The sequence below is a fragment of the Patiria miniata genome, unplaced genomic scaffold (assembly GCF_015706575.1).
Source record: "Patiria miniata isolate m_02_andy unplaced genomic scaffold, ASM1570657v1 HiC_scaffold_20, whole genome shotgun sequence".
NCBI classification, from domain to species: domain Eukaryota; kingdom Metazoa; phylum Echinodermata; class Asteroidea; order Valvatida; family Asterinidae; genus Patiria; species Patiria miniata.
The window spans coordinates 2935273-2961040 of NW_024037059.1; the positions used below are offsets into that span (position 1 = coordinate 2935273).

At 40.4% G+C, this 25768-nt stretch overlaps 1 protein-coding gene across 3 annotated transcripts; it reads left to right on the forward strand.

The window, feature by feature from the left end:
• Positions 1 to 790: 790 nt before the first annotated feature.
• On the forward strand, positions 791 to 24227 carry LOC119727429 (serine/threonine-protein kinase BUR1-like). Of its 3 annotated transcripts, none has more exons than XM_038199298.1 (20): positions 791 to 958; positions 2513 to 2687; positions 4397 to 4431; positions 8347 to 8392; positions 10008 to 10089; positions 10833 to 10887; positions 11677 to 11732; positions 12137 to 12201; positions 12494 to 12553; positions 12744 to 12834; positions 13339 to 13528; positions 14840 to 14920; positions 15064 to 15215; positions 15789 to 17094; positions 17945 to 18085; positions 18600 to 18795; positions 19314 to 19455; positions 20499 to 20583; positions 21899 to 22018; positions 23329 to 24227. In XM_038199298.1, exons 2-20 carry the CDS (start codon positions 2651 to 2653, stop codon positions 23737 to 23739), a joined length of 3351 nt encoding a protein of 1116 aa, XP_038055226.1. In that variant the 5' UTR covers positions 791 to 958; positions 2513 to 2650; the 3' UTR covers positions 23740 to 24227. The 3 variants fall into 3 exon arrangements, with proteins under 3 accessions (XP_038055226.1, XP_038055227.1, XP_038055225.1); XM_038199299.1 differs by having other exon boundaries at positions 791 to 953; XM_038199297.1 differs by having other exon boundaries at positions 791 to 949.
• Positions 24228 to 25768: the final 1541 nt, after the last annotated feature.

A 25768-nucleotide genomic window follows, 5' to 3' on the forward strand; every position in this document is an offset into this window, starting at 1 on the left:
TGGTCAGAAGTGTGGCGAGTGAGCGCAGCTTGTCAATCTGATCAATTTGATTGGATTAAAACAGTGTGAAAATGCAGCAGACGAAAACACAAGTGGAAAAGGTCACTGCTTTTGGCGGGCAGAGAAATGAATTATTTGACTCGAAACCGGTTTCAACCGCTTCCATAGACTTGTCCTGTCGCAGCTTCATCCAGAAAAATGCAAATGACGGTTGATTTGATAGTAACGGTAATGAAAATGGAAAGGAAAATACATCTATTTTTTTTACAATGTCAAATACAACCAAATGAATGTAAGTTTTGTGAAAAAAAACCACCAAGATTAGATGCATATTTATTTTAGGAGTCAGATTGTTTATCATTGTTTTCATGGCTTGGGATGCCGTATAAAAAAATGTACTGTAAACCCACAAAATAATATTGTGGGGAGTGAATTTCGGGGGGGGGGAGTTGGAAAGTTAGGAATTTTTGTATTCACGTATGGGTTTTTTCTTTTGCTTTTTGACAGGTTAAAGCTGGAGATGGAGCACCATCTGAAAAAAAAGAGGTTGGAATTTCGAAAAACTCTGGAATATAAGGGGACTCTGTCTAGCTCAAGAAAGGGCTGTATTGAACTTTTTGGACAAGGACAAAAATGCAAAAATCATGGACCATTGAGCTCTTGAATAGCGCCATCTACGTTTATACACGGAGTAACGTACGTCTAAGTAGTCTGGCACCACCCCTGCGTTTTTAACCTTTTGATCATAGAGTGAATAGGGCATAATACTATTAATTAGGTCGCAATGGTTTCTGGGTGTGTTGGCAAGGACTCCGCGAACGTTGGATATATCCATGGAGGTAGAATTCCTGCGACACGATCGGAGCGAATGGAAGTTATGTTTTGGTCAAGAGATTTATTTCTTTGCCTAATTACGGACCGGTGAATGCGGTGAAGAGTGGTGCAGAAAGTAAGTAAGGTAGACCATTTTATTGTCGTACTAATTGCTGTTCTTATGTGTGTTTTTTGTGTGAAAAATACCCCACTGCAGTGGCTTGCCAGTCGTTTAGTTTTGAAGTTATGCTGCTTAGCCTAGGCCCTATTTTCATTCATTGTTGACAATTGTGATTGACATGATATTTTTTTAATGAATGGGTCGCTCATCATGCTTCTATAATTTGGTAATCCTTAAATTGTTATCTTAAGGACCCTGTTCCTGTAAGGTCAAAAGTCTCCCCAAAACAGATGACTAGCGAATGACACTCAAAAAGACAAAAGTGACATTCTGATATTTCTTGACACATCTGAGCTGAGCAGCTGCCTTTGGCAGCTGGTAAATAACACTTTCTTGAATATCGAGTAGGTTTAGTTTTATGGAAAGAGGGCAGGGCTTTGATTTATGAGGGTAATAACAGGGTAAATGATGACGACGACAACCAGAAAACAGGCTCGAAATCCAAGATGGTGACAGAGAAAGCCCGATGCTGGTTGGCTTATTAACAAAACAAAAAAACTTGTCAGCCAATCAGCATCGGGCTTTCATTGTGTCAGGCTTTAACGCATGTTGTGAGAACTACAATGTGCGCATTTGACTGCTCACAATTTCTTTGAAAAAGTATTTCAAAATTACAAAAACATGAGTTATTCTGAAGAAAAAAGACTGCTTTAGCCTGTAAAATTCACTTCAGTCTTCATGGTTCAAAAGTCAGTTTTGAACGGAACTCATAAAAATTTCTAAGAAACATTTCTAAATTTGTTAGGAAATATTTCGAAAATGTTCTTGACTCTCTAGAAACTTTGTACACAACTGCTGACATCTGGATATTACATTCATGAACTAGAAAAATGACTGTAAGAGTCTGTGAGTGGTTCTCTTTATGTTTGATGCCGTTTGCTAAAGAGTAACATTAAATAGTCAACCGTTTCATTTTGCTAGACCCGTAAAAAAAACGTCATGTTTCGTAGCTGCTTCAAAACACTTGATTTACATTCATGACGTTTTATGAGTACATCATGTATCTGCATGTATAAGTACTTAGGCTACATGTTAAATCTCCAGTGGCCCCACAGGATCTGTCATTCCCAGGAAATTTGCAGAAATTATGTGATCCGGTATGAACGTGTATAAGTTTTGGTTTATCAGAATTTCTGAAAGGTCACGCACATGTACCCTGAATCCCTAAAGTGCTGTATGTAAAACAAGTGTGTAGGCTACCCTATCAAGCCACAGAACCACTTTGGACTGATGCTCAATTTACAAATTAAACAAATTATGGATAAATTTGAAAATCTGTAAGTAAAGCCATTGGAAAACCTGTTGTTGTGGCTTCTGTTACAAGGCCTACAGCAACTCTTTAATTAAAAATGTTCTTGAATGTTTAAGTAATTTGAATCCTCAGGTTCATGGAAGGTTGAATGAGTGATAGTTGAGGGTGAAATGACAATCTTGTCATATTTTGCACTTGTTCTGTAATAAAGTTATTCCTACCATATTAGAGTACTTACTATTATTGTTGTTTCTCCATATCTGCAGCAATTTGACAGTTTACGCATACTTGGACCATTACTAAGAGGTGACAGGTGCATTTGTGTGTTGACATTGGAGCCCCCAGTACTCTGACCATGATCTGTGCTTCTGAAAGATCTCTCCTGGAATTCCTTGAAAACCCTAATGAATAAGTACGAAGTTCTCGGCATTGTGGGCGAAGGTACGGTTGTTGGAATCAATTTTATGTTAGATTTTTATTAAAGGAAATTAATGTTTCAAAGTTGAACAATGAAATTGACTGGAGCGGGGCTTGAACCTGTTACCTCTGGAGTTGACCGTTCCTTCGGATGGTCAAACAACAGAGCTAGCTACATGTAGCCATATGTTGGCGGTGAACTCCTCAATTTGTCATTATACTTGTTCGTTGGGCGCTAGTCAGAAGTTTTGTCACAGAAACTTAGAAGAAAATAATATTGGTTTTAACCGTTGCATCTTACGTAGGACCATATTTCCACTTCAGGTGTGCTGATCAAATGCATCTAATGCAATTTTGTTCAAATTGATGCACAACTTTTTTTTCTGGGACAACATTGTTGGGTTTTTGTGGGTGTGTGCCACCTATGGTAATTTGGTATGCCGGAGAAGAATGCATAAAAGCCAACAAGCATAAAAGTGTACAAAGTAAGTAACACTATTTGTTCATACAGGTTTACGCTGCATAAAAATGTACAAAGTAAGAAAGTAATGCTGTTTGTTCATACAGGTTTACGATGCTTAAGTTGTTCCGTTTGTTTTGCACAGCCTGTTGCGATCCCCACAATGAATTTTGTACTTTGTGCAAGAACCATAAATAAATAGTACGACAGATTATCAAGCACTGGCTAATTTCGCTTGTGAACACGTGTTGATCATAAAATTGCGGAGTAGTGCGGCAAAGATTACGAACGCCAACGGCGCTTTTTTGGGGTTTCATTTCTGGGCAACCAGTTAATATCACTGTCACCGTATAAAACTGCGTTATGACAGGCTGCAACCATGTACCGTCCATGTACAGTCCACTGCTTGGGATTTATCACATTTTGTAATCTGTGCCTGTGTAACCAGAGCCGCTGATAAAACATGATAAATCAGTTGTTTTTGTGACTGGGAGAAGTGGTTGAATTCATTCATAGATTACATTGTCCGTCCATTGTAAACTTAACGGTACAATCCAGGAAATGTTTGATGTTCTTCAATTTAATTTTTGTTGGGTGATAAATAGCAGCGGACTATGGCCCTTTGGTCTAGCTCATACTTTGACTGTGGATTGGAAAATAATTTTTAATATTTCCTCATCAAAAGATGTTGACAATCTAAGTTATGGTTGGATGTGTTGGTAAATGTAAGATTTATGATGAACCAAAAGAATACAGTTCCCAGACATGTGATTGGTCGAAAGAAGGTACTCATTTAAATATTTTCATTATAATTAAAGTAAAATCTGTCACGAGCCAATATAGCCCATCAGGCCGGCAGTTATCTCCGGTTTCAGTAGCATGAAACAACTGAGAATATCTCTATTCCCCCTGGATGGGATGCTAGTCCATCACAGGTTACTCCCCAGCTAATGCCAGTACCCATTTATACTCCTGGGTGGAGAGAGGCAAGTGGGGGTGAAGTGGCTTGCCCAAGGACACAACATATGACCAGCAGCTGGATTCAAACCCCTGACCCTCTGATCATGAGTCACTAACCACTAGGCCAAATACCGTCATCAATATTTTCATTATGAAAAATTGTTGTAATGAAATCATTTTTGTATTTTACACAAAGAAATCTCATACACATTGCAGTAGTAACACATTTTTCGTTTTCGTTATATTGAGGGATGCGAAAAATAACAATGTATCATTTTAGTTTAATGCATTTTTAAATATTTTTAACCAACAGGGGCCTATGGAGTTGTGCTGAAATGCAGGCACAAGGTAAGGACGTTAAATGATTATTGTTTAAATTTTCTTTTGATTGTTTTTTGTTCTGTACATTTGGTTCATTGGAGTGTCGGGTAAACAGTGGCCGATTAACAGAAAGCTTATTGAATTTTCTACAATCTACCACATACTATTTGTCAAATGTGAGGCGTTCTAGCAAAATGAGAAGGAACTGGGCACAGTCGTAGTGGAGAAAAGTACCCCAAAAAAGAGAAAAGAATTGTTGCGATTTTTTTTTTATTTTCAATCTTTATTGATATTTGTAATCTTTGATATGTCTACTACACGTACCGGTAGTTTAAAGAAATAGTACAAAAACCAAGGAGTGAAAGTGTTTTTATTGAAAAACAATTTGCATCTTTCATATTTTTTTAGTATTTTACTTTTTGAAATATCATTAAATGCAATCTTTAAACAGCCATAACTTGTCAACGGAATGTCCGATTGAAGTGTTACAAGCAGTAAAGTAAAGATAATTTCATTCTCTTTCCTAATACCCGTAAACCCCCTTTTTCGACCTCTGCCCAGTTCTGTCTCATTTTGCCAGAACACATCACAAATTAGTTATTGTGTCATAGTTCCAGCATGTAATTGTCGTTTCAAATCACAGTTAAAAGTTTCAATTTTGTGAAGAACTGTATGCATTCCTTTTCCCGGTACCAACTGCTAAATTTCAAAGTTTCCACCCTTGAAGAATACAAATCCAACAGCCGGCATACATTTTTGTCGCTCCACCCTTCAGTGAACTTGAAACAGTCCCCAAACTACAACGCCTCTCGCATACTTCATGTTAATGATTAACCGGCCACCAAATGCCACACGGTACTCGTCAACTTGACCAAAAGCAAACAGAGATTTCAATAACTTTGCACGGCTGGGGCCATGTCATTGCCCGGGAAACCGTCCAGTATTTGGCAAACAATTTGTCGCCCGGTTGAAGCACTTGGTCTGGTCTGACCCAGTTGGGCATCTCTCTGGATTCAGAGTGGGATTGGAGCCAAACGTGTTTGTTGTTAGGTGGACCAGTGTCAGTATTTTTGGACTTTCTGAAAATTAAAGGCAAACCAGATGCATCCAAGGGTCATTAGATTAGATTAACGGTCCGAGCTGAACAATACCGTTTGGTCAGTATTGGTGCAACCGACCAGTTAGCAGTTCAGTAGAGGGGTTAATATGTAGTATGTGGTATTATAGTAACAGACTTCTGCCTGCTGTGTGGTGTATTTTGTAGTTTTTACCCAACAGCAGTTACAGTTAGTACCGGGACCAATCCCGTGAGAAATGTATTTTAGAATAAAGGTATAATAAATAATAACGTGGTGCTTTGACCAGCTAAGCGCTTTATACCAAAGGTCTCAAAGCGCTTCACAATTATTACCCCTGTTCATCAGGCCATAAGACCAGTTTCTGCAGCAGCAGCTCAAGATCATCGCATTCTGGTCTCTACCTTCTCAGGTACCCATTTATACTCCTGGGTGGAGAGAGGCAATTGTAGTAAAGTGTCTTGCCCAGGAACACAAGCACCATGGTTCGAAACCCACGTACCACGGCACGTGAGTCGAACACCGTAACCAATTGGACCACAGCGCTCCAAAAGTGTACGCCTCGGTGTTGATAACGGAATACGTGTTGGTATTCTCTGTCGTACACTTTGAACCAATAATGTCTGAAATGTTTTTGTTCCGGACAAAATGTCTGAACGTGAACAATTGTGAGCATTGTTCAGGTTCAGACATTTTGTCCGGAACAAAAGCGTTTCAGACATTCCTGGTTCCTACTTGATAGCAATAATTGGCATGCAGCACGCGATTTTAGGAGGCTATAAGTTATGGCAACAATAAAAAAATTAAAAACAAAAACAAACGAAACCAAAAAACCCTAACAGAGCATAAAATGTAACTGATAGTTGTTGGATATTTTTTTGAGGATCCAATTTGGCTTCTTCCAGTTATGATTTCTCAACGACTACTACTGAATGAATCAATCACTGAACTTGATGATGCAAAATTGATTTCAAACACACCATGTGTGTACAGCATGCAAACAATATCAGTCCGAAGTGGCTGCTTCGTCTGATGAATGTTTACAGTTTTTGCTCGAAGCTAAATCACTACAACGCTCCAATTCCTGTTAATCAATTGCTGTTTTGCACTACTGGAATTGAGACGGTCAACACATCCCGAATAGAAATGCACCGATCAAATCACACAGAAACACTGTTCAGTTGACTCTGTATATTTACTGCAGCTGGGCAGAACTTGAAAATTTTATACAAATCCATATCAACTTAGTGAATGATTTACTCACAATTTGGAAAAACATCATTTGAGTGCATTTGTTTTTTGCACTAATACATGGATTTTCAATTACAAGTGGAAAAACTAAACCCCAGTATAATTGCACTTGAAAAATCACTCGAAATTGAGCCCATTCGGAAATTGTTTGCTTTTACTGCTATGCGATCTGTCAATCGATACTGTGGAATGCTTGAGGCATATAACATAGTAAGATAGGAGGTTTACATTTACACGTTGAGTATTTTCTAATGCTGCTAAGGTTTGCGTAGCATTGATAACATTTGCACAGCAGTAGCTAAACTATAAGTCAGGGGTGAGATCGGTTAGGATTTTTCCTGATGTCAGGATTTTTAAAGAATCCCTTCTGAAATCTGGCATCCCTGAGGTTTGCTCATTCCATAAATGTGGGGTCCAATTTTTGTGTGTCTCTGTTTCATCTGACATGTATAAGATTTTGTAAAGTCTGGACACATTCTTTAATGTCTTTTATCTCCAAGAGTGATGTAAAGCAAAGTACCTGCCAAAGTGTGAAGTCAATTTTAATGATACTTGCATGGTACATTACACAGGTCAGGCGTAACAGGGACACCCCAAAAGAGTCACACTTTTGGACCCAAAATGTATAGTTTGACCTGTTTGTCTATAAAGGTGCTTTTATTTATGACTCAAGAAAAGAAGTGGGTATTGTAAGGGGTGCCTTTAAGCAAATACAAATGTATCATGCACCCTACATTGCTCTGGGGCCCTTGGTGACACTCAAAGCCCCTGTAGATTTTCTTTATTTTCCCCAAATCTCACCCCTGGACCCAATTTCATAGCGCTGCTTAACGGCCGACTTTGTGCTTACCGAGCCTCCATCTATTTCATAGGGAACGTTAAGCAGTAAGCACAGCAAAAGCACGCTTAACCCCAGAAGAAAACTTTGCTTAAATCAGTGACGTAACAATAGAAATCTCCGTGCGCGCACAACTGTTAGCATGAAATAGTGCTTAAGCAGCAGCACAATTTTCTGCTATAGTAAGCACAACTTTTCTGCTTACTGCTAAGCAGTGCTATGAAATTGGGCCCTGATGTGTAAATGGCTTTGATTTTACATATTTTGCACATACTTACAGAGTTTGCCCAAAAGTGCAACAACCAGAAAACAAAATAATTAAAACTGTTTAATGTTCTTTCTTCAATGAAATTATATATTACATTAAAGCCTGACTGTTTTTCAATCCACTCCTATTTACTCCATTCCATTTGGGTCCATAGATACAGAAATACAATCAATTAAGTGAAAGGGTGTAAATTTTACTTGGGCCACTCTCACCTGGACTTGCTGAATCTGGGTTAATTGAGCATTGAATAGGCATTGAGGTTGGTGACATAACTGGTGAGAGTGGCCTAGAAATTATGCGTTGTGTATATTTTCGTTTAGCTTGTCCTAGTGTCAAAAAATGCAAATTTAACAATTAATGAATTGGTATGCAGTCTTGCCAGAAATTTGATTTTTGTTTTGATTGCCATCTCTGGCTGGTTTCTGACTTTAGCAAAATTTCTTTTTAAAGATTTTGTGTGTGCAGAATTTTCTCTAATTTCATCCCTTCTTTTTGGATTTGCTTGACAGGAATCCAGTCAGATAGTTGCTATTAAGAAGTTCAAAGACAGCGAAGGTGAGAGCTTAGACTCTTTTCATAACAGGAGCGCTTTCATTTTCAGTTGTGTTTAGAAGGATTTATCACCCTCAGATTTTTTCTAAGCTGTGCTTCCTCCATGTGAGAAACATAAGGGACCATGTTGAAGTTCTCTCGTAGACAACAGTTGTTGACTTGCCAACCAAGAGGGAAATAGACTTGCCGATCGCGATGTTCCTCCATAATCCATGGAAGCATGGACCCTCCAGTAAAGAGCCCACGATATCTTGAAAGAAGTCCATTGTAAGTCTCTAGTCAGCCAGTGGACGTCACTTGGTTACTGCGTTTGGCACCCTGCGTAGTCGGTCCATTCTCTCTCATGGCTCTACCATTGTGGATGCTGGGAGACGTGTCCGCAGCCTCGTGCCTGAGGGGCTTCATTCATGCTTGACTGACTAGACCCTGGATTGATAACAAACGGGGATTAACAAACGGGTGATGCTAAGTCAGGGATTATCCTGAAGCCTGCTACTTCAGACCAGCACTGCTCCTGAATGGTTGCTGGGACAGGCACAGTGCACATACAGCATTTGTTGGTCCTATGTGAAGGAAACAGAACCCCATATTTTGCCTGCAGGTAGAAAAATGTTAACAATGGTAGCATTCCATGGGGGTTTTTACTGGAAGAGATTGATTGATTTGGGCAACTTGGTTTTTTTTGTGAGAACCCGAAGAGGATTAGGGTATTTCAGCAGGAGTGGATTACTTGTGATAAATCTACGTTAGTGTGCCCCCTGCTGCCACATCAATATTGACACGTACAATAGCTTGGGGTTGGGAATTCACAAAAGATAGGCAAATGGCTATGTTATGGTTTTGTTGTTATGTGCGACTCGGGTAGTTCAACACGTGCGAATTAAATAAAAGACGGAACTTGGGAAAAGATTTGATGATAAGTGAACTTTTTTTTAGTTTGATTCCTTTTTTTCTGCTTGGAATGATGCAACAGCAAAAACTTGTTGTCACAAATAAATCACTTACAATAAATTTGAAACAAAATTTTAAACAAGCCAAGAGGGAAACAAGTCACTTACAAATCAAAGCTTAAAAATAAAATATCCAATTTGAGGAAATAGTTGGCACAAAGATAATTCAGGGGGAAAAAGACTGCAGAACTCAAGACTTTCCTTTTATATTACCACCTTTTGCCAACAGTTTAAAATAAAGTATTTTGAAAATATGAAAGTCTTCCCGATACAAGTTTTTGTGCGTGTCATTTGTTGATTAAACAGGTTAATTAAAGAAACTTTCAAAGATAACCTGAAGTACACAAACTTAGTATAAAAACTGACGGATAACCATTAAAAAAGTCACAAAATAAAACGATTCGCCTAAACTGGACAAAATTTAGGGAGTTACAGTAAACACACAATTTTTTATTTCGGCCTTATGGTCAATTGAGTAGAGGTGTAAGGAACAGGATGAAATTGAACAGAACATTAACTGAAATACACTCTCACCACAAGAAACAAACTGAAGTTATACCAGCCTGAACATATGAAACAATGGAGATTTTAAGCGTATTTATGTGCATCCTATGATCAATAGTTTGGGGGGATTTTGGTTACTGTTGTGTTCGTTGTTTGTGTTGCAGACAATGAAGATGTCAGGAGAACCACCCTGAGGGAGCTAAAGGTGCTCAGGCAGCTCAAGCAAGAAAACATCGTGGAACTCAAGTAAAAACATTATCTCTCTCAGAATTTAGAATTTGATTGAATTTGATTCACGTAGGCATGTGCAATACTACCAGCGAATCAGTATTTCATGCTCCTAAATTCACACTACACCGGTACATCTGTGTTCTGCACGACATGAAGCATTACGCGCGATGCGCCAATCTCCATATAATATATATATGCTGAACAAAATCATTGGAAATTTATAATTTTTGACTTTTTTTTTACTGGTGTGGACTGAAAAGTTTTAATTTTTTTGGTTTAAATATGTACTTGGTCAGTATTAAACATGCCTTCGGCTTGGGTAATTATCAGCATCCAGACTGCAACCAGTCTTAAACAGAGTTTTTAATATCTCCCAATCACACCTTTATTCCCTTATTATTGTCTGTGATGTATTCTAGTTTCCTGAAGGATTTTCATACAAAAATATGCCAACTAGTTACATCGATCCATAGGCTTTTTTTGATTGCTGCAGCTTATTTCAGTTTGGAATTACAAAAAAGAAGAGTAATGTGCAATTCCAAATAAAAAGTAAACATCCCGATGAAAAATGACCAACTACACGACAGAAACATGTCCGGCTTGGAACTAGTTACAATCTTGCTATCGGAACCAATGTGTCCTGCCTGTTCATTTGTATGATAATAGAGTACACTAATGATGCAGTGTAATGTGGCCTGCGGGCAAATTAATCATGATTCTCCTTGACATTTTGCCTGATTGTCTTGCATTTATCACAGGGAGGCCTTCAGGAGACGAGGCAAGCTGTACTTGGTCTTTGAATATGTGGAAAGGGTAAGAGTGTTGACAATAAGAGATAAGATGTCAGACATGTTGCGGCAGGTTTTGTTGCGCTGTGTTGAAACTCAAACCATAGAGCTAAATTAAATTACTAGAGCGCTAACTCTCTGTACAAATTGGTGCGTGCTGGGCGCATCCATGGTTGTGCACAAACCTGTGGGAAAAACTTGAAATATAGTACGGCTATTTCAGGCATGCAACTTTTCCTCGGATCCGCTGATTTGTTGATCAGTCAAAAGTGGGGGGGGGGGGGAATTCATTTTTTTTTTTTTTTATAAATGAATTCCACACATTTTTCAACTGAGTGCTTTTTCCTTTAGAATGTTCTGAATTTTTTTTTGCCTAAAAACTCAAAAGGAAAACCGTATCAAAATATTTTGTTGCAGTTTACCTTCACTGTTGTCTGTTTGAACTCTAACCACCCATCATTCCTCGCAGAGTCGAACAATTTCTTTTTATTATGGAAATCGGGGTTTTTTTTTTGAAAGAAACTACATAGGCAAAATGACTAGGTGCATTATACTCATTTATTAAAGTAGAACGAAGAAATTAACTGGAGCGGGGTTTGAACCTGCGACCTCTGGAAATTTGTTTTAAATTTGAATGAAACAAATTTTTGGAAGCACGTTATGTTGCAGTCAAACTGTTTAACAAATGAGGACCATTTGAGATTTTATTAATCAAATTGTTGTCAATGTTACCTTAAACTGATTTTGTAAACTGACATAGCAGACTTTATTCTCAACTTTAAGTCATAATTTGTATCTATTTTGTCTTGACCAGAATATGCTTGAGCTGTTGGAAGAGATGCCCAATGGTGTGCCTCCAGAGAAAGTCAGGTACTCAAACTTCTTGATTTTTCTCCCAAGTTTTTTAATTTAGTTTTCCTTACTTTTTTTTTTACTCAATCTACTGACACTGACTAAGCAACTTGTACATGCAGTGAGTCAGTGGTCATGAGTTTTCATTTTGTATTGTTGACTCTCATTAATGTGTAGTAAAGATCGATTTGTAGTGTTAACTAACATAAATCCTTGCATTCGTATTTCTGTTCCAGACTCAAAAAGTTGAAGTTTTGGATAAGAATGATGATTTGTTTTTCAATGCAGTTGCATGCAGAGGAATTGTAAGCAATTCTTCTTTTAAGAATATTCGTATAACTACAGAAAAGATATCGATTCTAAAGATGTGTCACAAAAAAATGTTTTCAATTTGTATTTTGTTTTGCTTGTGATGTTTGCAGGAGTTATGTGTACCAGCTACTCAAAGCAATACACTGGTGCCACCAAAACGACATCATCCACAGAGGTATATCCAGTTTTATTTTATACTGTATAGAGGCATATATGATACACCAGGCATTGTATACTCTAAGGCCATTGCATTGACCTTTTTTAATCCAGTGAGCGTTCCGAGCAGGTTTAAAAGTGGGTTTCATAATAATTTGACATACTTTGGATTTGAAGCCAAAGTGATTTTTCTATTAATAAGCTCAACATCGCCTGAAAAAATGGAAAGGATACTGGCATATATATTTGTGACAAACATTTATTTGGAGCTCACTGAAACTGATTTTGTTGATTTTGTTGTTTTGTTCCAGACATTAAGCCAGAGAACCTTCTAATCAGTGAAGGTGATATCTTGAAGCTCTGTGACTTTGGTAAGTGGACAATGGGATGTTGAAATCAACCTTCAAACATTTCTTTTCTTTATTAAGCCATTGAATTTATTAAGCCAGTGGTTGTTGAGAAATCGTAACTGGAAGAAGCCCTTTTCTTGTCTAACCGGGCCCTCCAATAAAAATGACCTTGCTATCGTGTTAACCGTTTTAAATTTTTGTTGACCAATAGGATTTGCTCGCAACTTGGGCGGCAATGGTACGGCTAACTACACCGACTACGTAGCCACTCGGTGGTATCGCTCCCCAGAACTGCTCCTTGGGTATGTGTCATGTTAAGAGTTCTCAACTAAGATTAAATTAAGCAGACTTAATTTGTGTGTTTGTTGACCAGTCACCAGCAGATGATATTGTCTTGCTGCACATATTTTTTGGGCTTGAGCCCATGCGTAGATTCAAAACCATGGATTCTGTGCTTACATAGTCAGCCCAGAATTTGAACCTACATTGACATATAAGGACAGATTGGTGATCATGGTTGGCAAAGTTGGTCAACTGGGCCGAATAAACTCCATGCAGGAACAGGAGCTGGGGCTATATCAGGGTCGCCCTATATTTTTTGCATGCCGCCTTGCTTACATGGGTGTTGTGTAAAGTACATGAATGTGTGACAAGTTTTCATCTGAATATACACATGCCCTGAGCTTTTCTGCATGGGCTCCTGGCTCTCGGCTCTAGTGGAATTCAAGAGCGTGTCTCTCTTTATGTCACCATTGATGGGATCATTGTGCACGGACTAAATAATATTCCTTTTCGGCTGTTTGCAGTGCCCCATATGGCAAGGCCGTTGATATCTGGTCCATCGGCTGCATTCTGGGTGAGCTGAGCGACGGACAGCCCCTCTTCCCCGGTGAGAGTGAGATAGATCAGCTCTACATCATCCAGAAGGTCCTAGGAGCCCTGCCCAACTATCAGATGGAGCTGTTTGAGAAGAACCCTAGGTTCTCTGGGCTCAGGGTAAGTGCAGCTGCAACATTCATTCCAGGGGGATCAAAAATGATGGCTTTGTCTCCGCTTCAGGCTCCAGTTTTGTGAAGTTGAATCCCAACATGGGAAACACAGGCTCAGTATTAGAACCATTTTAAGTATCAAGTATCAAGTCAGAATAATATCAGATCAAACATTATAGAGTGTGTTTTGGGTTTAAAGAATTAAATAGTCTTACATTTTCTGCAGCTGGAGATGGCGCCTTGAGTTTAAGACCCCCTTCCCATATTGTATGACATCATAGTGACATCACCGTGCTTAATCATTTCTTCAAAGCTTACCAGTTACAATATTTACAATATTTTTTTATGAAAGGAGAAAGATTATTACTTCACTTAGATGGATGGAGAAGTATAATTTTTTTTTGCATGATTAGTTTTGTTCACACATCCAGTCAACAAAATCCTAGAAAAAAAATTACAAAAGGTGGAAAACTAACCAACCGATACTCAGAACAAAAGCGTAACCTATTTTTGTCAGCCACCTTTCTGTGTTGAAGAGATTTACATGTATGTGTTGTGCAGTAACTGTATAAAAACTAGCCCTTGTAAGTGTACTTTTCTGTAACCTGCGTCGCCACCTGTCATTGGTTCAGTTCACTTAGTTGTACCACCACTTCAAGTAGCGGTGGGACAAGTGCCCAGACCTGCAACCCTACCTATCAACTATTCACTGGTGTTCAGGAACTCATTAACCAAACACTCAATCAGTCGTCAGTGGGCATACCCCTCCACCAGTGTAGATAAGAGGAACCCTCTAGTTCTAGTGAAGGGGCTCAGTGGACTGGCGCCACTGTTGGCATGTGATTAACTACCTTGACTGACATAATCCGGTCATTAATTTTAAATACTGCTGTTATGTCAGAAAATTTTAGCAAATGACTTTCCCTTTTTTTATGCTGTAGCAGCGGGTGTGTTGTGGGTGGCAGATCTGAGTAACTCAACCAAAAAAGGAGGTCCCCCTTTAATACTTAAGACTGATCAGTACAGAAATTCCTTAGCAATCCAGCCACATTCTTTGTTTGGCCCAAAACAGTGATAATGTGAACAAAATTATGCAATTTATGACAAATGGTACCGGAAAATAGTTGCACTTTTGTATACCTGCAAGGTGAGTGTGAACCACTCCGTGCACGTTTACAATGCTTTTTTGGCGAAAAACTGCTAAGAAAACCACTAAAGTCTCTTCTTTCTTTACCAACTGCCGTATTGAGTGAAATTACCTTATTTTTATTGTATCCTTAAGACTACCCCGTTTTAAAATGTTATTTTCTTACTACAGTTTCCTCAAGTCTCTGAGCCTCAGACTTTGGAGAAGAAGTACTCAGGTATAATCAGCAGTGCTACTCTGGACGTTATGAAGGTAAATTAACGTGTCACTTTTACATTTTAGTTGTTAGCAGAATCCTTATAATGCAGATGTGTTTCCAAAATGTCTTTTCTTTTTTTACTTCTCTAACAATTGTGGATCAAGTAATTTAGTAAATCAAATTCCTTTTCATTCAGAATGTTCTTCGGCTAGAGCCGTCCGATCGCTTCACCATCGAGCAGTGTTTAGAGCACCGAACCTTCCACACTGAGAGGTTACTCCATCGGGATCTACCCCGTCCCAAATCAGCCTACTCATCCAGGCAGTTGGATGACAAGTTTCCTTCCAAGTATGTGGACAATTGTGATGATTTTTCAGTTTACAGAATTGACTCACAAATTTTGATATTTTCTTACTACAGTAGGATGCCATGGTCCAGTGGTTAAGGTGTTCGACTCATGTAGGATGGTACGTGGGTTCGAACCCAGCCAGGAACATTGTGTTTGTGCCCTTGGGCAAGACACTTATCTACAATTGCCTCTCTCCACCCAGGAGTATAAATGGGTACCTGTGAGGGTACAGGACCGAATGTGTGCTGATATCGGCTGCCGCACAAACTCGTGGTCTGATGAACGGGGGAATAATTGTAAAGCATTTTGAGATTGTTGAGATGATTGAAAGCGCTATAAAAGCATTACAATTTATTTAAATGGAGATTTTGTTCCTTGATCAAATCCCTTGAGCATTCTCTTTCTTCATTGTGGAAACACTTAATTACACCACCTTTGAAGGCTATTTATAAATGAACCAGCCAAAGTAGTCAATATTTGTATAGTACACATTCGCAGATGCTTGTAGATGTGGGTAATCTGAGTGAAAGTGATCTTGTGAGTTTTGATTCAGTTTCTGTTCTGCTCAACAGGAATGGACCCAAGCTGGGATTTGTCAAAGATCCCAAAGACAATGCCCTTTCCGGCAGCGACCAATTCAAGAATACTACATATCAGACTAATACGCCAATGCCTGACAACACAAAGGCCTCGCAGGAAAGCACGGCAGTCATTGATGCGCAAGCCCCAAGTTTCCTCGTGCCGGCCTCCCACATGAAATTCCTGAAGTCCAGCAAGAAGAAACAGCAACAGCTCCAGGCAGAGATGGAGAACAACACAGTCAGCTGGCAGGGCCAGCAGAAGGCATCTCCCATCAGGTCACCCCCGGTCCTGTGGGACAAACCGCGGGACCATGCGGGGACCCCCTCGCCAAGGGATTCACAGGAAACCACCTCCTTCGACGAACCGCCACGGCAAATTGAGACCCAGATGGAGAGAATAGCCAGGGGGGAGAGAACTCAGGAACCCCGGAGCGAGAAATCCTTCAGCCTGATCAAGTCGGCCCACAGTAAGGAACCGTCCGGGTCCTACGCCAAGCATCTCGGGAAGTACGCCAATGCAAAAGTCTCGTCAAAGTATTCAGGGTATTCGGACAAGAACAGGGGAGAAAGCTCACAGGAGAATGCAAACTCGCCAAGAGAAGAAGTTAAGAGGAAAGAGAGCAAGGGGGAGGATTTTAGTCTAAGGATAAGGGAGGACACAGATAAAGAAAACACCATCCCGAACCCGATGGGATCTAACATACCTCCGTCCAAGTACTTCAAAAACCATACAAAAACTAATGCCAATAGTGGTGCTGTTTCGTTGTCCAAGTCTAGTGCAGACGTCAATGAGAACATCCAACGCTATTTTGACAGTGAGCCTGTCCGTTCAGATGGCAACAGCTTCGTTTTGTTCAGCGATCCCCGGAATTCAGAAGCAGAGTCCAAGGACCTCCAGGACAGTAAGCACAGGGGGCCTGAGACTCGCCCCTTGTTCGGGAATCCTGATCAGGCTGCCACTGCCAATGTGTACTCCGAGGGGGAGCTACCCCTCATCTCCACCTCCCAAAGCAAACTGAAGGGGGTCTACGAGGGCAGCAGACACCCTCTGTCTAACACCACGGAGACCCCCAGGTATCTTGTTCTCAACCCAGACTCTTGCCAAGGCAGCAGCCAAAGCGGAAGCCGTTCCCATGGAAGCTCACCCAACATTTCACCCAAAGGTTCCCCCAGGGAGCAACCGGAGGTGACAAAGTCTGCCATCATCAAGGCAGTTGATCTTAGAGACACTAGTAGTAGCCAGGACACCACAGATAGATTGAACACACAGCTCACAGAAAAGAAGAGTATACTCAAGGTAAGATTCTAATTCACATTTAAACTTTAGCGTACATGTACTTGAGCTCTGTTCATATATTTACAAAGTGAGGCAAAAAGTATGAGCTTTTGATATAGTCTACTTGCTCTATTGTTAAGTTTGTCAGAATAAGGGGAATTTTTTTTTATGACTATTAACGAGGCGTAGGTTTTTCCAATCATTGTACATAACAATGTACCAGAAATGCATGACAAAAAAATTTAAGGACATTTTACTGGGTGCGTTCGAGTTATCTCTGACGTCATTCTCGGGGCTCACCCGGGTCAGCCACCACAGCCTCTGCTCATGGGGCAGAGTCAGTGGAGGAAATACTTCCCACACATGCATTGTTCATGTTCAAATATGGCGGCCGGACAGCGAAAATCTCAAGTGGACACAAAAATCAACTATATTTGAAGTCTGAAGGTATTTATTTATATGAGTTCATGATGACTTCTGAGGCTGTTATTCCAGCCCCACTTTTTTTTTTAGAGTTTTACAATTGACTGAAAGCAGTAAATATCAAACTGAAAATAGAACTCAAACTAAGCCCCAGCCGAAACTGGCGTTTTGTCAGTGGCTACGGTTCACGATAACAGACATCACATGAGGATCTTGATGGCGGGCAGTTGAGTGTTCGATTTATAGGCCAACTGTCGTGGCTAACCCCTCTGCCTTTATCCGAGCCACTAAAAGGCACCCACTGATCACCAAATATTCAGAGAAACTTCAAAGGTGTGAAGCTTAAAAATGCATAAAGATTGGTGAACCGTGATGTTTCTTTGTCAGAGTATGTATTTGATCTTGTGCAGTGTTTTGCCTGACGGTTACTCGCTCTCCCTTGTCACAGGGCTTTCCTAGCAGTCAAAATACTCCACCTGAGCCGGACGTACGGAAACCCAAATCAGGCAAGAAGAAGCAACCGCAATATGAGGTCTCAGTGGCATACAAAGGCCGCGTTATACAGACTGCCAAAGCTGAGGAACAGGAGGTAGGATTGTATCACTCGCAACGAATGACATAGTTAGTTGTTTTGGAGCAGTTTGACAGTTACATGTACAGTAAACTCCCGTTAAGTCAAATCTCAAGGGAATGGATAAAAAATTCAAGGTATCCCGAGGTCGACTTAAGCAAGGTTGCTGATTTTTCTACGGTCATGCCATCTGCACGTACGTGAATGTGCATGAGCAGCTTCCGCCGTAACTCGCTATGAAATGGACACGCTACTTCTTCAATTTTTTTCATTCTAATGGTGAAATTTTTTTGTCACAAAGCATCATTATACTCAGATTTCATATTGTTCTTCCCTAAAACATGACAATAAACCACTCAAATTGTGTAACTGCGTGTAGCAAATCTTTGTTTCGTGTCATTTGCTTACCGGTATCGACACACCATGCAGTGCAGTCACATTAATCGATGGAGTGCGCTTCAGCTGCAACTGGGCCAGCGGCACCAATCAGGCTAAAACTTACGTGATTTTCCTTGCAATATACTTGCTGCAGGTCAGAGAAACCCAGTCATTCAGCACCAGAGAGTACGAGCAGCTGCAGCTGAAACAAGAACAGCAGACAACAGAGAGGCACCCGCAGCAGGCTACATATGCAGAGAAAGCAGGGCACAGCACAGGCCATAGTGCAGGCCAGCATGGCATGGTAGCAACATGGCCTCGCAGCAAGAGCAGGGGGCAGCAGTACACTGGTAAGTTAGCAGACCATGTCGACATGTCATGCAATCTCATGTCGACCTGTCATAGCCAGATAGTGAACTTGTCAGATCACAAGTAATAGAAGGACATGAACAATGAAGAGGTAGCTGGTTGCTTGTCTCGGGACTGGACTTGCAGTGTGATTTATGATGACATGAATACAATTGGTTAGTGCTGTGTTACTTTATTATGTTGTGATTATCTGTCATGTTCCTTTTACCAATAATTCCTGGCACTCAACCTTGAGCCTGGTTTATAGACTAATACTGCAAACAAGATCAGAAGCAACTTTGCCGCGTAACCACTTCCGTGCGCATGCTGCATGCGTTCTTTACAGACGAGACGACCAACTATTGGTCGAAGCAGCCCGAACTGCGTGTGTTCTGCACAAGTGCAAACGTGGTTCTCTTTCACTGATTGGCACTTCTTAGGTTGTCCTAGATTTATGAAAATTATTTCTGACTTCAGAAACATTAAACGCATTGCTTGTATCTTTGTTTTCAAATTACAGATCAGAATCCATTCATTGAATCAGCTTACCTGCCATCCGGCATCTCCACTGGTTCCTCAGACGTGCCGAGTACCAAGCAACAGAGTGATCCCTATGGGGACAGTAGGCACACCAACCATAGCAATGTGGAGAATAACTCATGGTAAGAGAAACACGTAACGCATAATAATAATAATAATAAACACTGAATGCTATATTACGGTGACTTTCCCGTATACTTGTGCACAAACCTAAAATGTCACCTAACCCAAGTCTACCTTATCCTGCCTCCACGAATTTCGGTATACTTATGTTTTGGACAATGAGAAATCAATCTAGACGGTTTGCGATGGACAAATTCCTTCTCCTAAGGGTTGTTTTAACAAATGGGTGACACCAATTTTTTCGTCCCTATAAAGGTGTGTCGCCCTCTTATAGCATCAATGAGCAAAGTTTGTCGCCCGTACACAGCATTCAGTAGTTTAATAGAATGGGTGTTCATACACAGCTTTTAACAAAGATCAAAATATTTCACATTTAAACAGTCCAAAGGCCCAATTTCCCATTGCAAATTTAGATTTGTTGTAATACAATTTTGCTTAAATACATCATATCTCTTGATGAATCCTCTTGATTATTGAACTAAATGTTCGTTATGTGTTTGCTCTAATAAATTCCTTGAAACATATGAAACATTTGATTTTCAAATGAATTACAAAGGAAAACTGACTAGGTGAATTATAACATTTTTTTTTTTTTTTAAAGTTGAACAAAGAAATTGACTGGAGCGGGTTTGAACCAAAAATCGTATCCTCACTGAGTGATCCCGGTATGCTATTTCCCAGGTTTGCATCGTGACTTTGGGCCTGATCCCTGGCTGCTTGGCTTATACGGGTTTATGGCTTCTGACTAGCGCCCTTTGAAAAAAATATTGACAAATTGGGGAACCGCCAACATAGGGCTGGATAGCTCAGTTAGTAGAGCACCGGAACGGTAATCCGGAGATCGCCGGTTCAAACCCTGCTCCAGTCAATTTCTTTGTTCAACTTTTCAAAAAAGAAATATTTGATTGTTTAACATCTTGGAGAAATTTGTTCTTGGTATCAGACCACACTAGTTAAAACCAAAACAAATCTGACCTTTTATCGGCTCTTTCATTGAAATTGTGAATTCAAAATTATAAAAATATTTGTGTCTGATTTGCAGGAAATCTGTGAAAGATAACACTGCCGATGGCCAGTGGAGGGAAGTCCAGTCGAGTAAGAGAAAGAAAAAGAAGAAGAACCAACAGGTAAGAACAGTGAATTCCCAAAGGGCACGGTCAAGTTCACATTTAAAACAGCGAGTGTCTCTCAAACATCCTCGTCTCCTGGGTTTTTTTTTTGGGGGGGGGGGGAGCTAATCGTCCTTAATCGCAGCTGAGAAACTGAATTTGCGAAGAACATGGCTACAACGTGGTCAAGCCGAAGGCATGTCAAGGTGCCTTAGGCTGCCGCCATACGACCCATGTCTGACAACGAAGGACAGCTACAGATCGAAAGTGTTGATTTTTGCAGAGGGAGGAAAACCAGAGAGCTCGTAGAAAAACCCTCGTGCCACAGGAGAGAACCAACGCACAACTCTACTCACATATGATCCGAGCTGGGAATCGAACCCGGGCCACCCTGGCGAGAGGCAAGCGCTTTATGCATTAGCCATATATGGGGGTGTTGGGGGACTCACATTCAAGATCCATTTTTCCGTTGAAGGTCCATTTTTTTGCTGGTCTCTCTGCATAATGTGCTTAGTGCTTTTGTTGTACCTTTATTAATTTGGGTTATGGTTTTAGCTGGCCAGTGAAGTGTATGGAGATGCCTTTGACATTTTCCCCATTTCTGTTGATTTAAAAAAAAATATGTCGGTGAAGGGCAAAACCCAATATTGTATTTACATCACCCCGACGCAATTTCCATCTTATGAGTAGTTTGGTTGCGATACCCACTGCTATGTCAGATTCGAACCAGCCAGTTGACCCCGGCAAGCTAGGTGGTCGAGTGGTAAGACATCTGCACTAAAGCAGGAGGTCATGGGTTCAAGTCCCACCCGAGTAATTTTTTTCTCACAATCACCCTAGACAACACTGAGTAGTTAGGGTTATTAAAAAAAAATATGTCGGTGAAGGGCACAACCAGATATTGAAGTGATTAAGTCTCTTTCTCGGAAATAAATACCTTGAAATTCCTGCAAATGGTGGACACATGGTTATCGACTCGTGAGTCAAATTGTCACGAGCATGTTTTGCAATAGTCATGTCGTAACATGCCAAATTTGGGACACCCAGACTGTTAATTCAATTTAACTGTTTGCACGCAAAGGTTTTCTAAGAACCCATCACATAACTTTGGGTTCAACAGGTCATTGCCACGGTGTGTGTTTGAAATGCCCCTGGTAATGTAAGAGCGTCTATTGAAATCATGAGGATACTGTAGGGTGTCTTGTTTATCAATTTATTCTCGAATTGTAACAGAGAATTTCCACAACTTCTTCTTATGTAAGCATTCAATGTGCCATGCTTCTAATTCATTGTGCCTTTATGTCTGGTAAATTTATCTTGTTTCTTCCGTCAGTTTTTTGTCACGGGAGAGGTTTCAAATCCCGAGCGGCTCGCTTTTCAACGGAATATCTACGGCAGTCGAGAACAGCCCAAGTCACTCAGGAAATTGAACCAAACTCCTACAGCAGACAAGGTACATAATTGCAGATATTCACAGTACGCATCGTATTTAAATTTCACATGTATTCGTAGACAAACATGTAAAGGACAACTGGCAACCTTTTGGCCAGTTCGCTCAGGGATTATTTCGATTTTGACCGGACCCAGGTTTGGGATTGTTTTTCACGAGATCGATGCCCGACGGGTTCAGAACGTCATCTGCGGGTAACTCAGCCTGATATTTCCAGCCTCGCTCGCTGCGAACAGATATTTCCGGCCTCGCTCGTTGCGTGTTTATCCGTCATCCGTTCCGAATACCGCAAAACCTTTTATTTGCGTGTATACACGTCATCCGACGTGAACTGGTTAAATGAAATGAAATGTTTGCTATTTTGTAAAACATAAAGTTGTTGCTATTTTAAACCCATGTAATGTGGGTAAATTTGTACTCATCTTCAGTGTAAATCCTCATGAAACTGATTAACATTTCCTCCCCCCCCAAAAAAAAACTTCACCAAAACAGCTCGTCAGATGTCTATTTAGTAATTTTCAGTTGTAGTGATTCCGTTATAAACAGTATACAGCGCGTCCCAAAATACCAGCAACTTTTTTTTGCGAGGTTCTAGCGTCGGCATGGAAACACGTACCACCATTATTTTAATACCATTTCAAAGCTTAGAATCTGAACTTTATCCTTGGCAAGTATTGGTTTGACATTTAAAAGAGTTTTAAAATTATTCGTGTTCAAATAATGGCATGTGTAAAACAAACCCAACCGATTTCAAGGAAAATCGATGATGCGGTACATCAGATGCAAATTCGAGTCACACTTAGAGCGCGCTTTTTGAATAGGTACATACTTGCACGTGAATTTCAAAATTGAACTTGAAACGAAGAACAGTATTGTGAATTCATTTAAGGTGTAGTCTATGTGGATTAAAAAGAATAGGAAACACAGAAAGTAAAAGGTAACGAGATCGTCACCTCATGAACATGACGAACCATTTCCATGTTTGAAAAAATGTGCCTGCTTGATTTTTCCTTGAAATCGGTTGAGTGTGTTTTTGACATGCTCTTATTTGAACACAAATAATTTCAAAACCCTTTTGAAAATCAAACCAATACCTACCAGGGATAAAGTTAAGATTCCAAGCTTTAAAACGATATAAATATAATGGTGGTACGTGTTTCCACTGCCACGCTAGAGCCTCAGAAAAAAATGTTGCGGGTATTTTGGGACGGGCTGTACAAGAAAGGCTTGTGATCCTGCTGTCCATTAATGTGATTTGATTACACAAATCATGAGATCTTACACTCAGCATTGACTGTTTATTTTGTTGGCAGAATCTACTCTCTGGAGGCTTGCACCATTCCAGAGAGCCCCGCCTTCACCCCATCCAGAAGCAACTCCCTTCCCTCTCGGCTGCAGGACTACCAACCACGCCCCTCACCCGCAAAGTTTCCCACGAGTCCGACGTGCGCATTTCGCACCACCAGCAGCAGCATCATCATCACCATCATCACCATTACAGTAACCCCTACGCCCACCACAAACACTCCAAGTTGGACCAAGACGGAATCCCCGACCCGAACATCGTCAGCCATTGGCAACAGGGTGCGCCCATGGATGCGGGCGTGGCACCGGACAGCAGGGCCACACCCGGCAAGGGTCCTGGACACACCTTGCAGCCGGTCAAGAGTGCCCGAGGAGGCCGGCTACCGAGCCTGCCGGATTTCAGGGATGCACCACTCTGAACTGTCAATCAGGTTTGGGATTGAAACAAAGGTGCCAGTCAGATCTCATGTCTGAGTAATATGAAATTGTACAGCTTAACGCACAGAAGTATTTGACTCCAGTGCTAATTCTGTTCCAAAAATACCACTCATGCAACTGTTTACTTATCACAAGTCCTTCCCTCACTGGATGGTGCATGATTATTTTGTCGCCTAAACAAAGTTTGGGGGACACTTCCGAGTCCTAAATTCTGTATGACCGTACACACCAGAGCTACTTGTGGGTTACTCATACAAAGTAAACGGTACCCCACCAGTGAAATCTTTAGAAAAAGTGATAAAAAGACAGCACTGCTCTTACCCCATAACTCCCATCCGCTGGAACATCCATATCCCCGTTTGACCGTACATCTATCCCCGTATGTAAATGTTAAGGTTACGTTTTTGGAAAAAAGTGCATAACTTCTACATGCTTTCATGGATTTGGATGAAACTTGGATGCAGTGACCCTTGGGTGGGAAGACACAATTCGTCATCGGATTACTCTGGTCAAAGGTCATGTAGGGGTTACTAGAGGTCGTTTAAAAATGCACACAATTTTACTTTTTTAAACAACACAAAACATATAGGGATCGATCGTGAAACAAGGCGGCACGTGCGATCCGCGGCTCACCTTGTATTTTATTTAGAGCAACTGCCAAACAACGGCATCTTGGTTGTGAAGACTATTCACTTCCCAGGAGGGTGCTACCCCTATTCCAGACAATCACCAATGATTTGTGGTTCCCTGAACGTCAGGCCTACTATATTCAGTGGTCTGTACAGAGTTGTTTTTCTTATATTTTTGTGACGATCCCTTCTGGAAACTCTTTTGCAAGATGTTCTCCGAAATACATCTTTTTTTTACATGCAGTTGATCTTCCCGTTGCATGTTGAGAAGTTTTTGTTGTAGAAGCAACAATGCGAAGATTTGTAATTGGCAATGTGCAGTGCAAGACTTCTTCCATGAAACTTTTGCGTGTACTTTCAGATTCTTTATATCTGACAAGTGGTCCACTTGCCACACCCCGACCAAGTCACCTATGCTCAATTTGCCAGTAAAAAAGTTACAAAAGACAGAGTAAAAAAGAAGATATCGATTAATTTTTAAAGATAGAGTAGAACATTTGCAGTTATCCAAAAGGTAACTGACCAAATTATTGTGAAAAATCCTACTTAGTTTAAAGATAGTAATGACACTAAACTCCCTGCAGAATTATTTCTTCTGGCATGCTGTCATTTTGAAGAAAACAATAAACGAAAGTCATTTCCAAAGATGTGTCAAGTGACACATTTTTGGAAATTTCCGTGAGTCCGCCCCCATTCGTTCCGATTTGTAGTTGGTTTTCAATTGGGCAAATCCATGAATGGGTGACAACCAGCCGCATGAGAATCGTGCTGATTTTGGGATTGTGTCACGACAGGGCACAGACTCGGCAACTTTGGAATTAGAATCGAGATCCAAAATATTGTTTTTATGTTAGTTCTGTTTTCTCGGAATACACAGCATTCACAGAGCTTAAACTTCATCAGGTTAGTTATTAAGCGTTGTCTTCAGATTTTGAGCACTTTCGTTGGTTCAAACGGGGAAAAAAAACACAAATTACAAATGGTCTACTCTACCTTTAAGCTAAACCATAAGTTGAAATTTACTTCTATTACTATGGTTATGGAAGTAACTGGCCTTTTAAAGGCACATAAGTTTTTGTGGTTTTTCTGAAGTTTTTATGCGTCACTTTTTTACATTCCTTCCAGTTTTTCACTGTTGATATGTGTGTCTATCCAAAAAAAATCTTCACAAATATATTCAAGGGTTGCCAATTTCTGTTCGGTTCGCCTGTATGCAGACATATTTCATTATATATCGAGGAACAGTTTATTTTTGCAGTGTCTTGCTCTGTTACATTAAGACCGGATGGGGTCCACAGTTTCTGCTGAATTATTTGACTCCTGTTTCTACCCACGTTCCCAACTATCACGGATGCTCCCCCTCCCTCCTTGACTCTTGTAA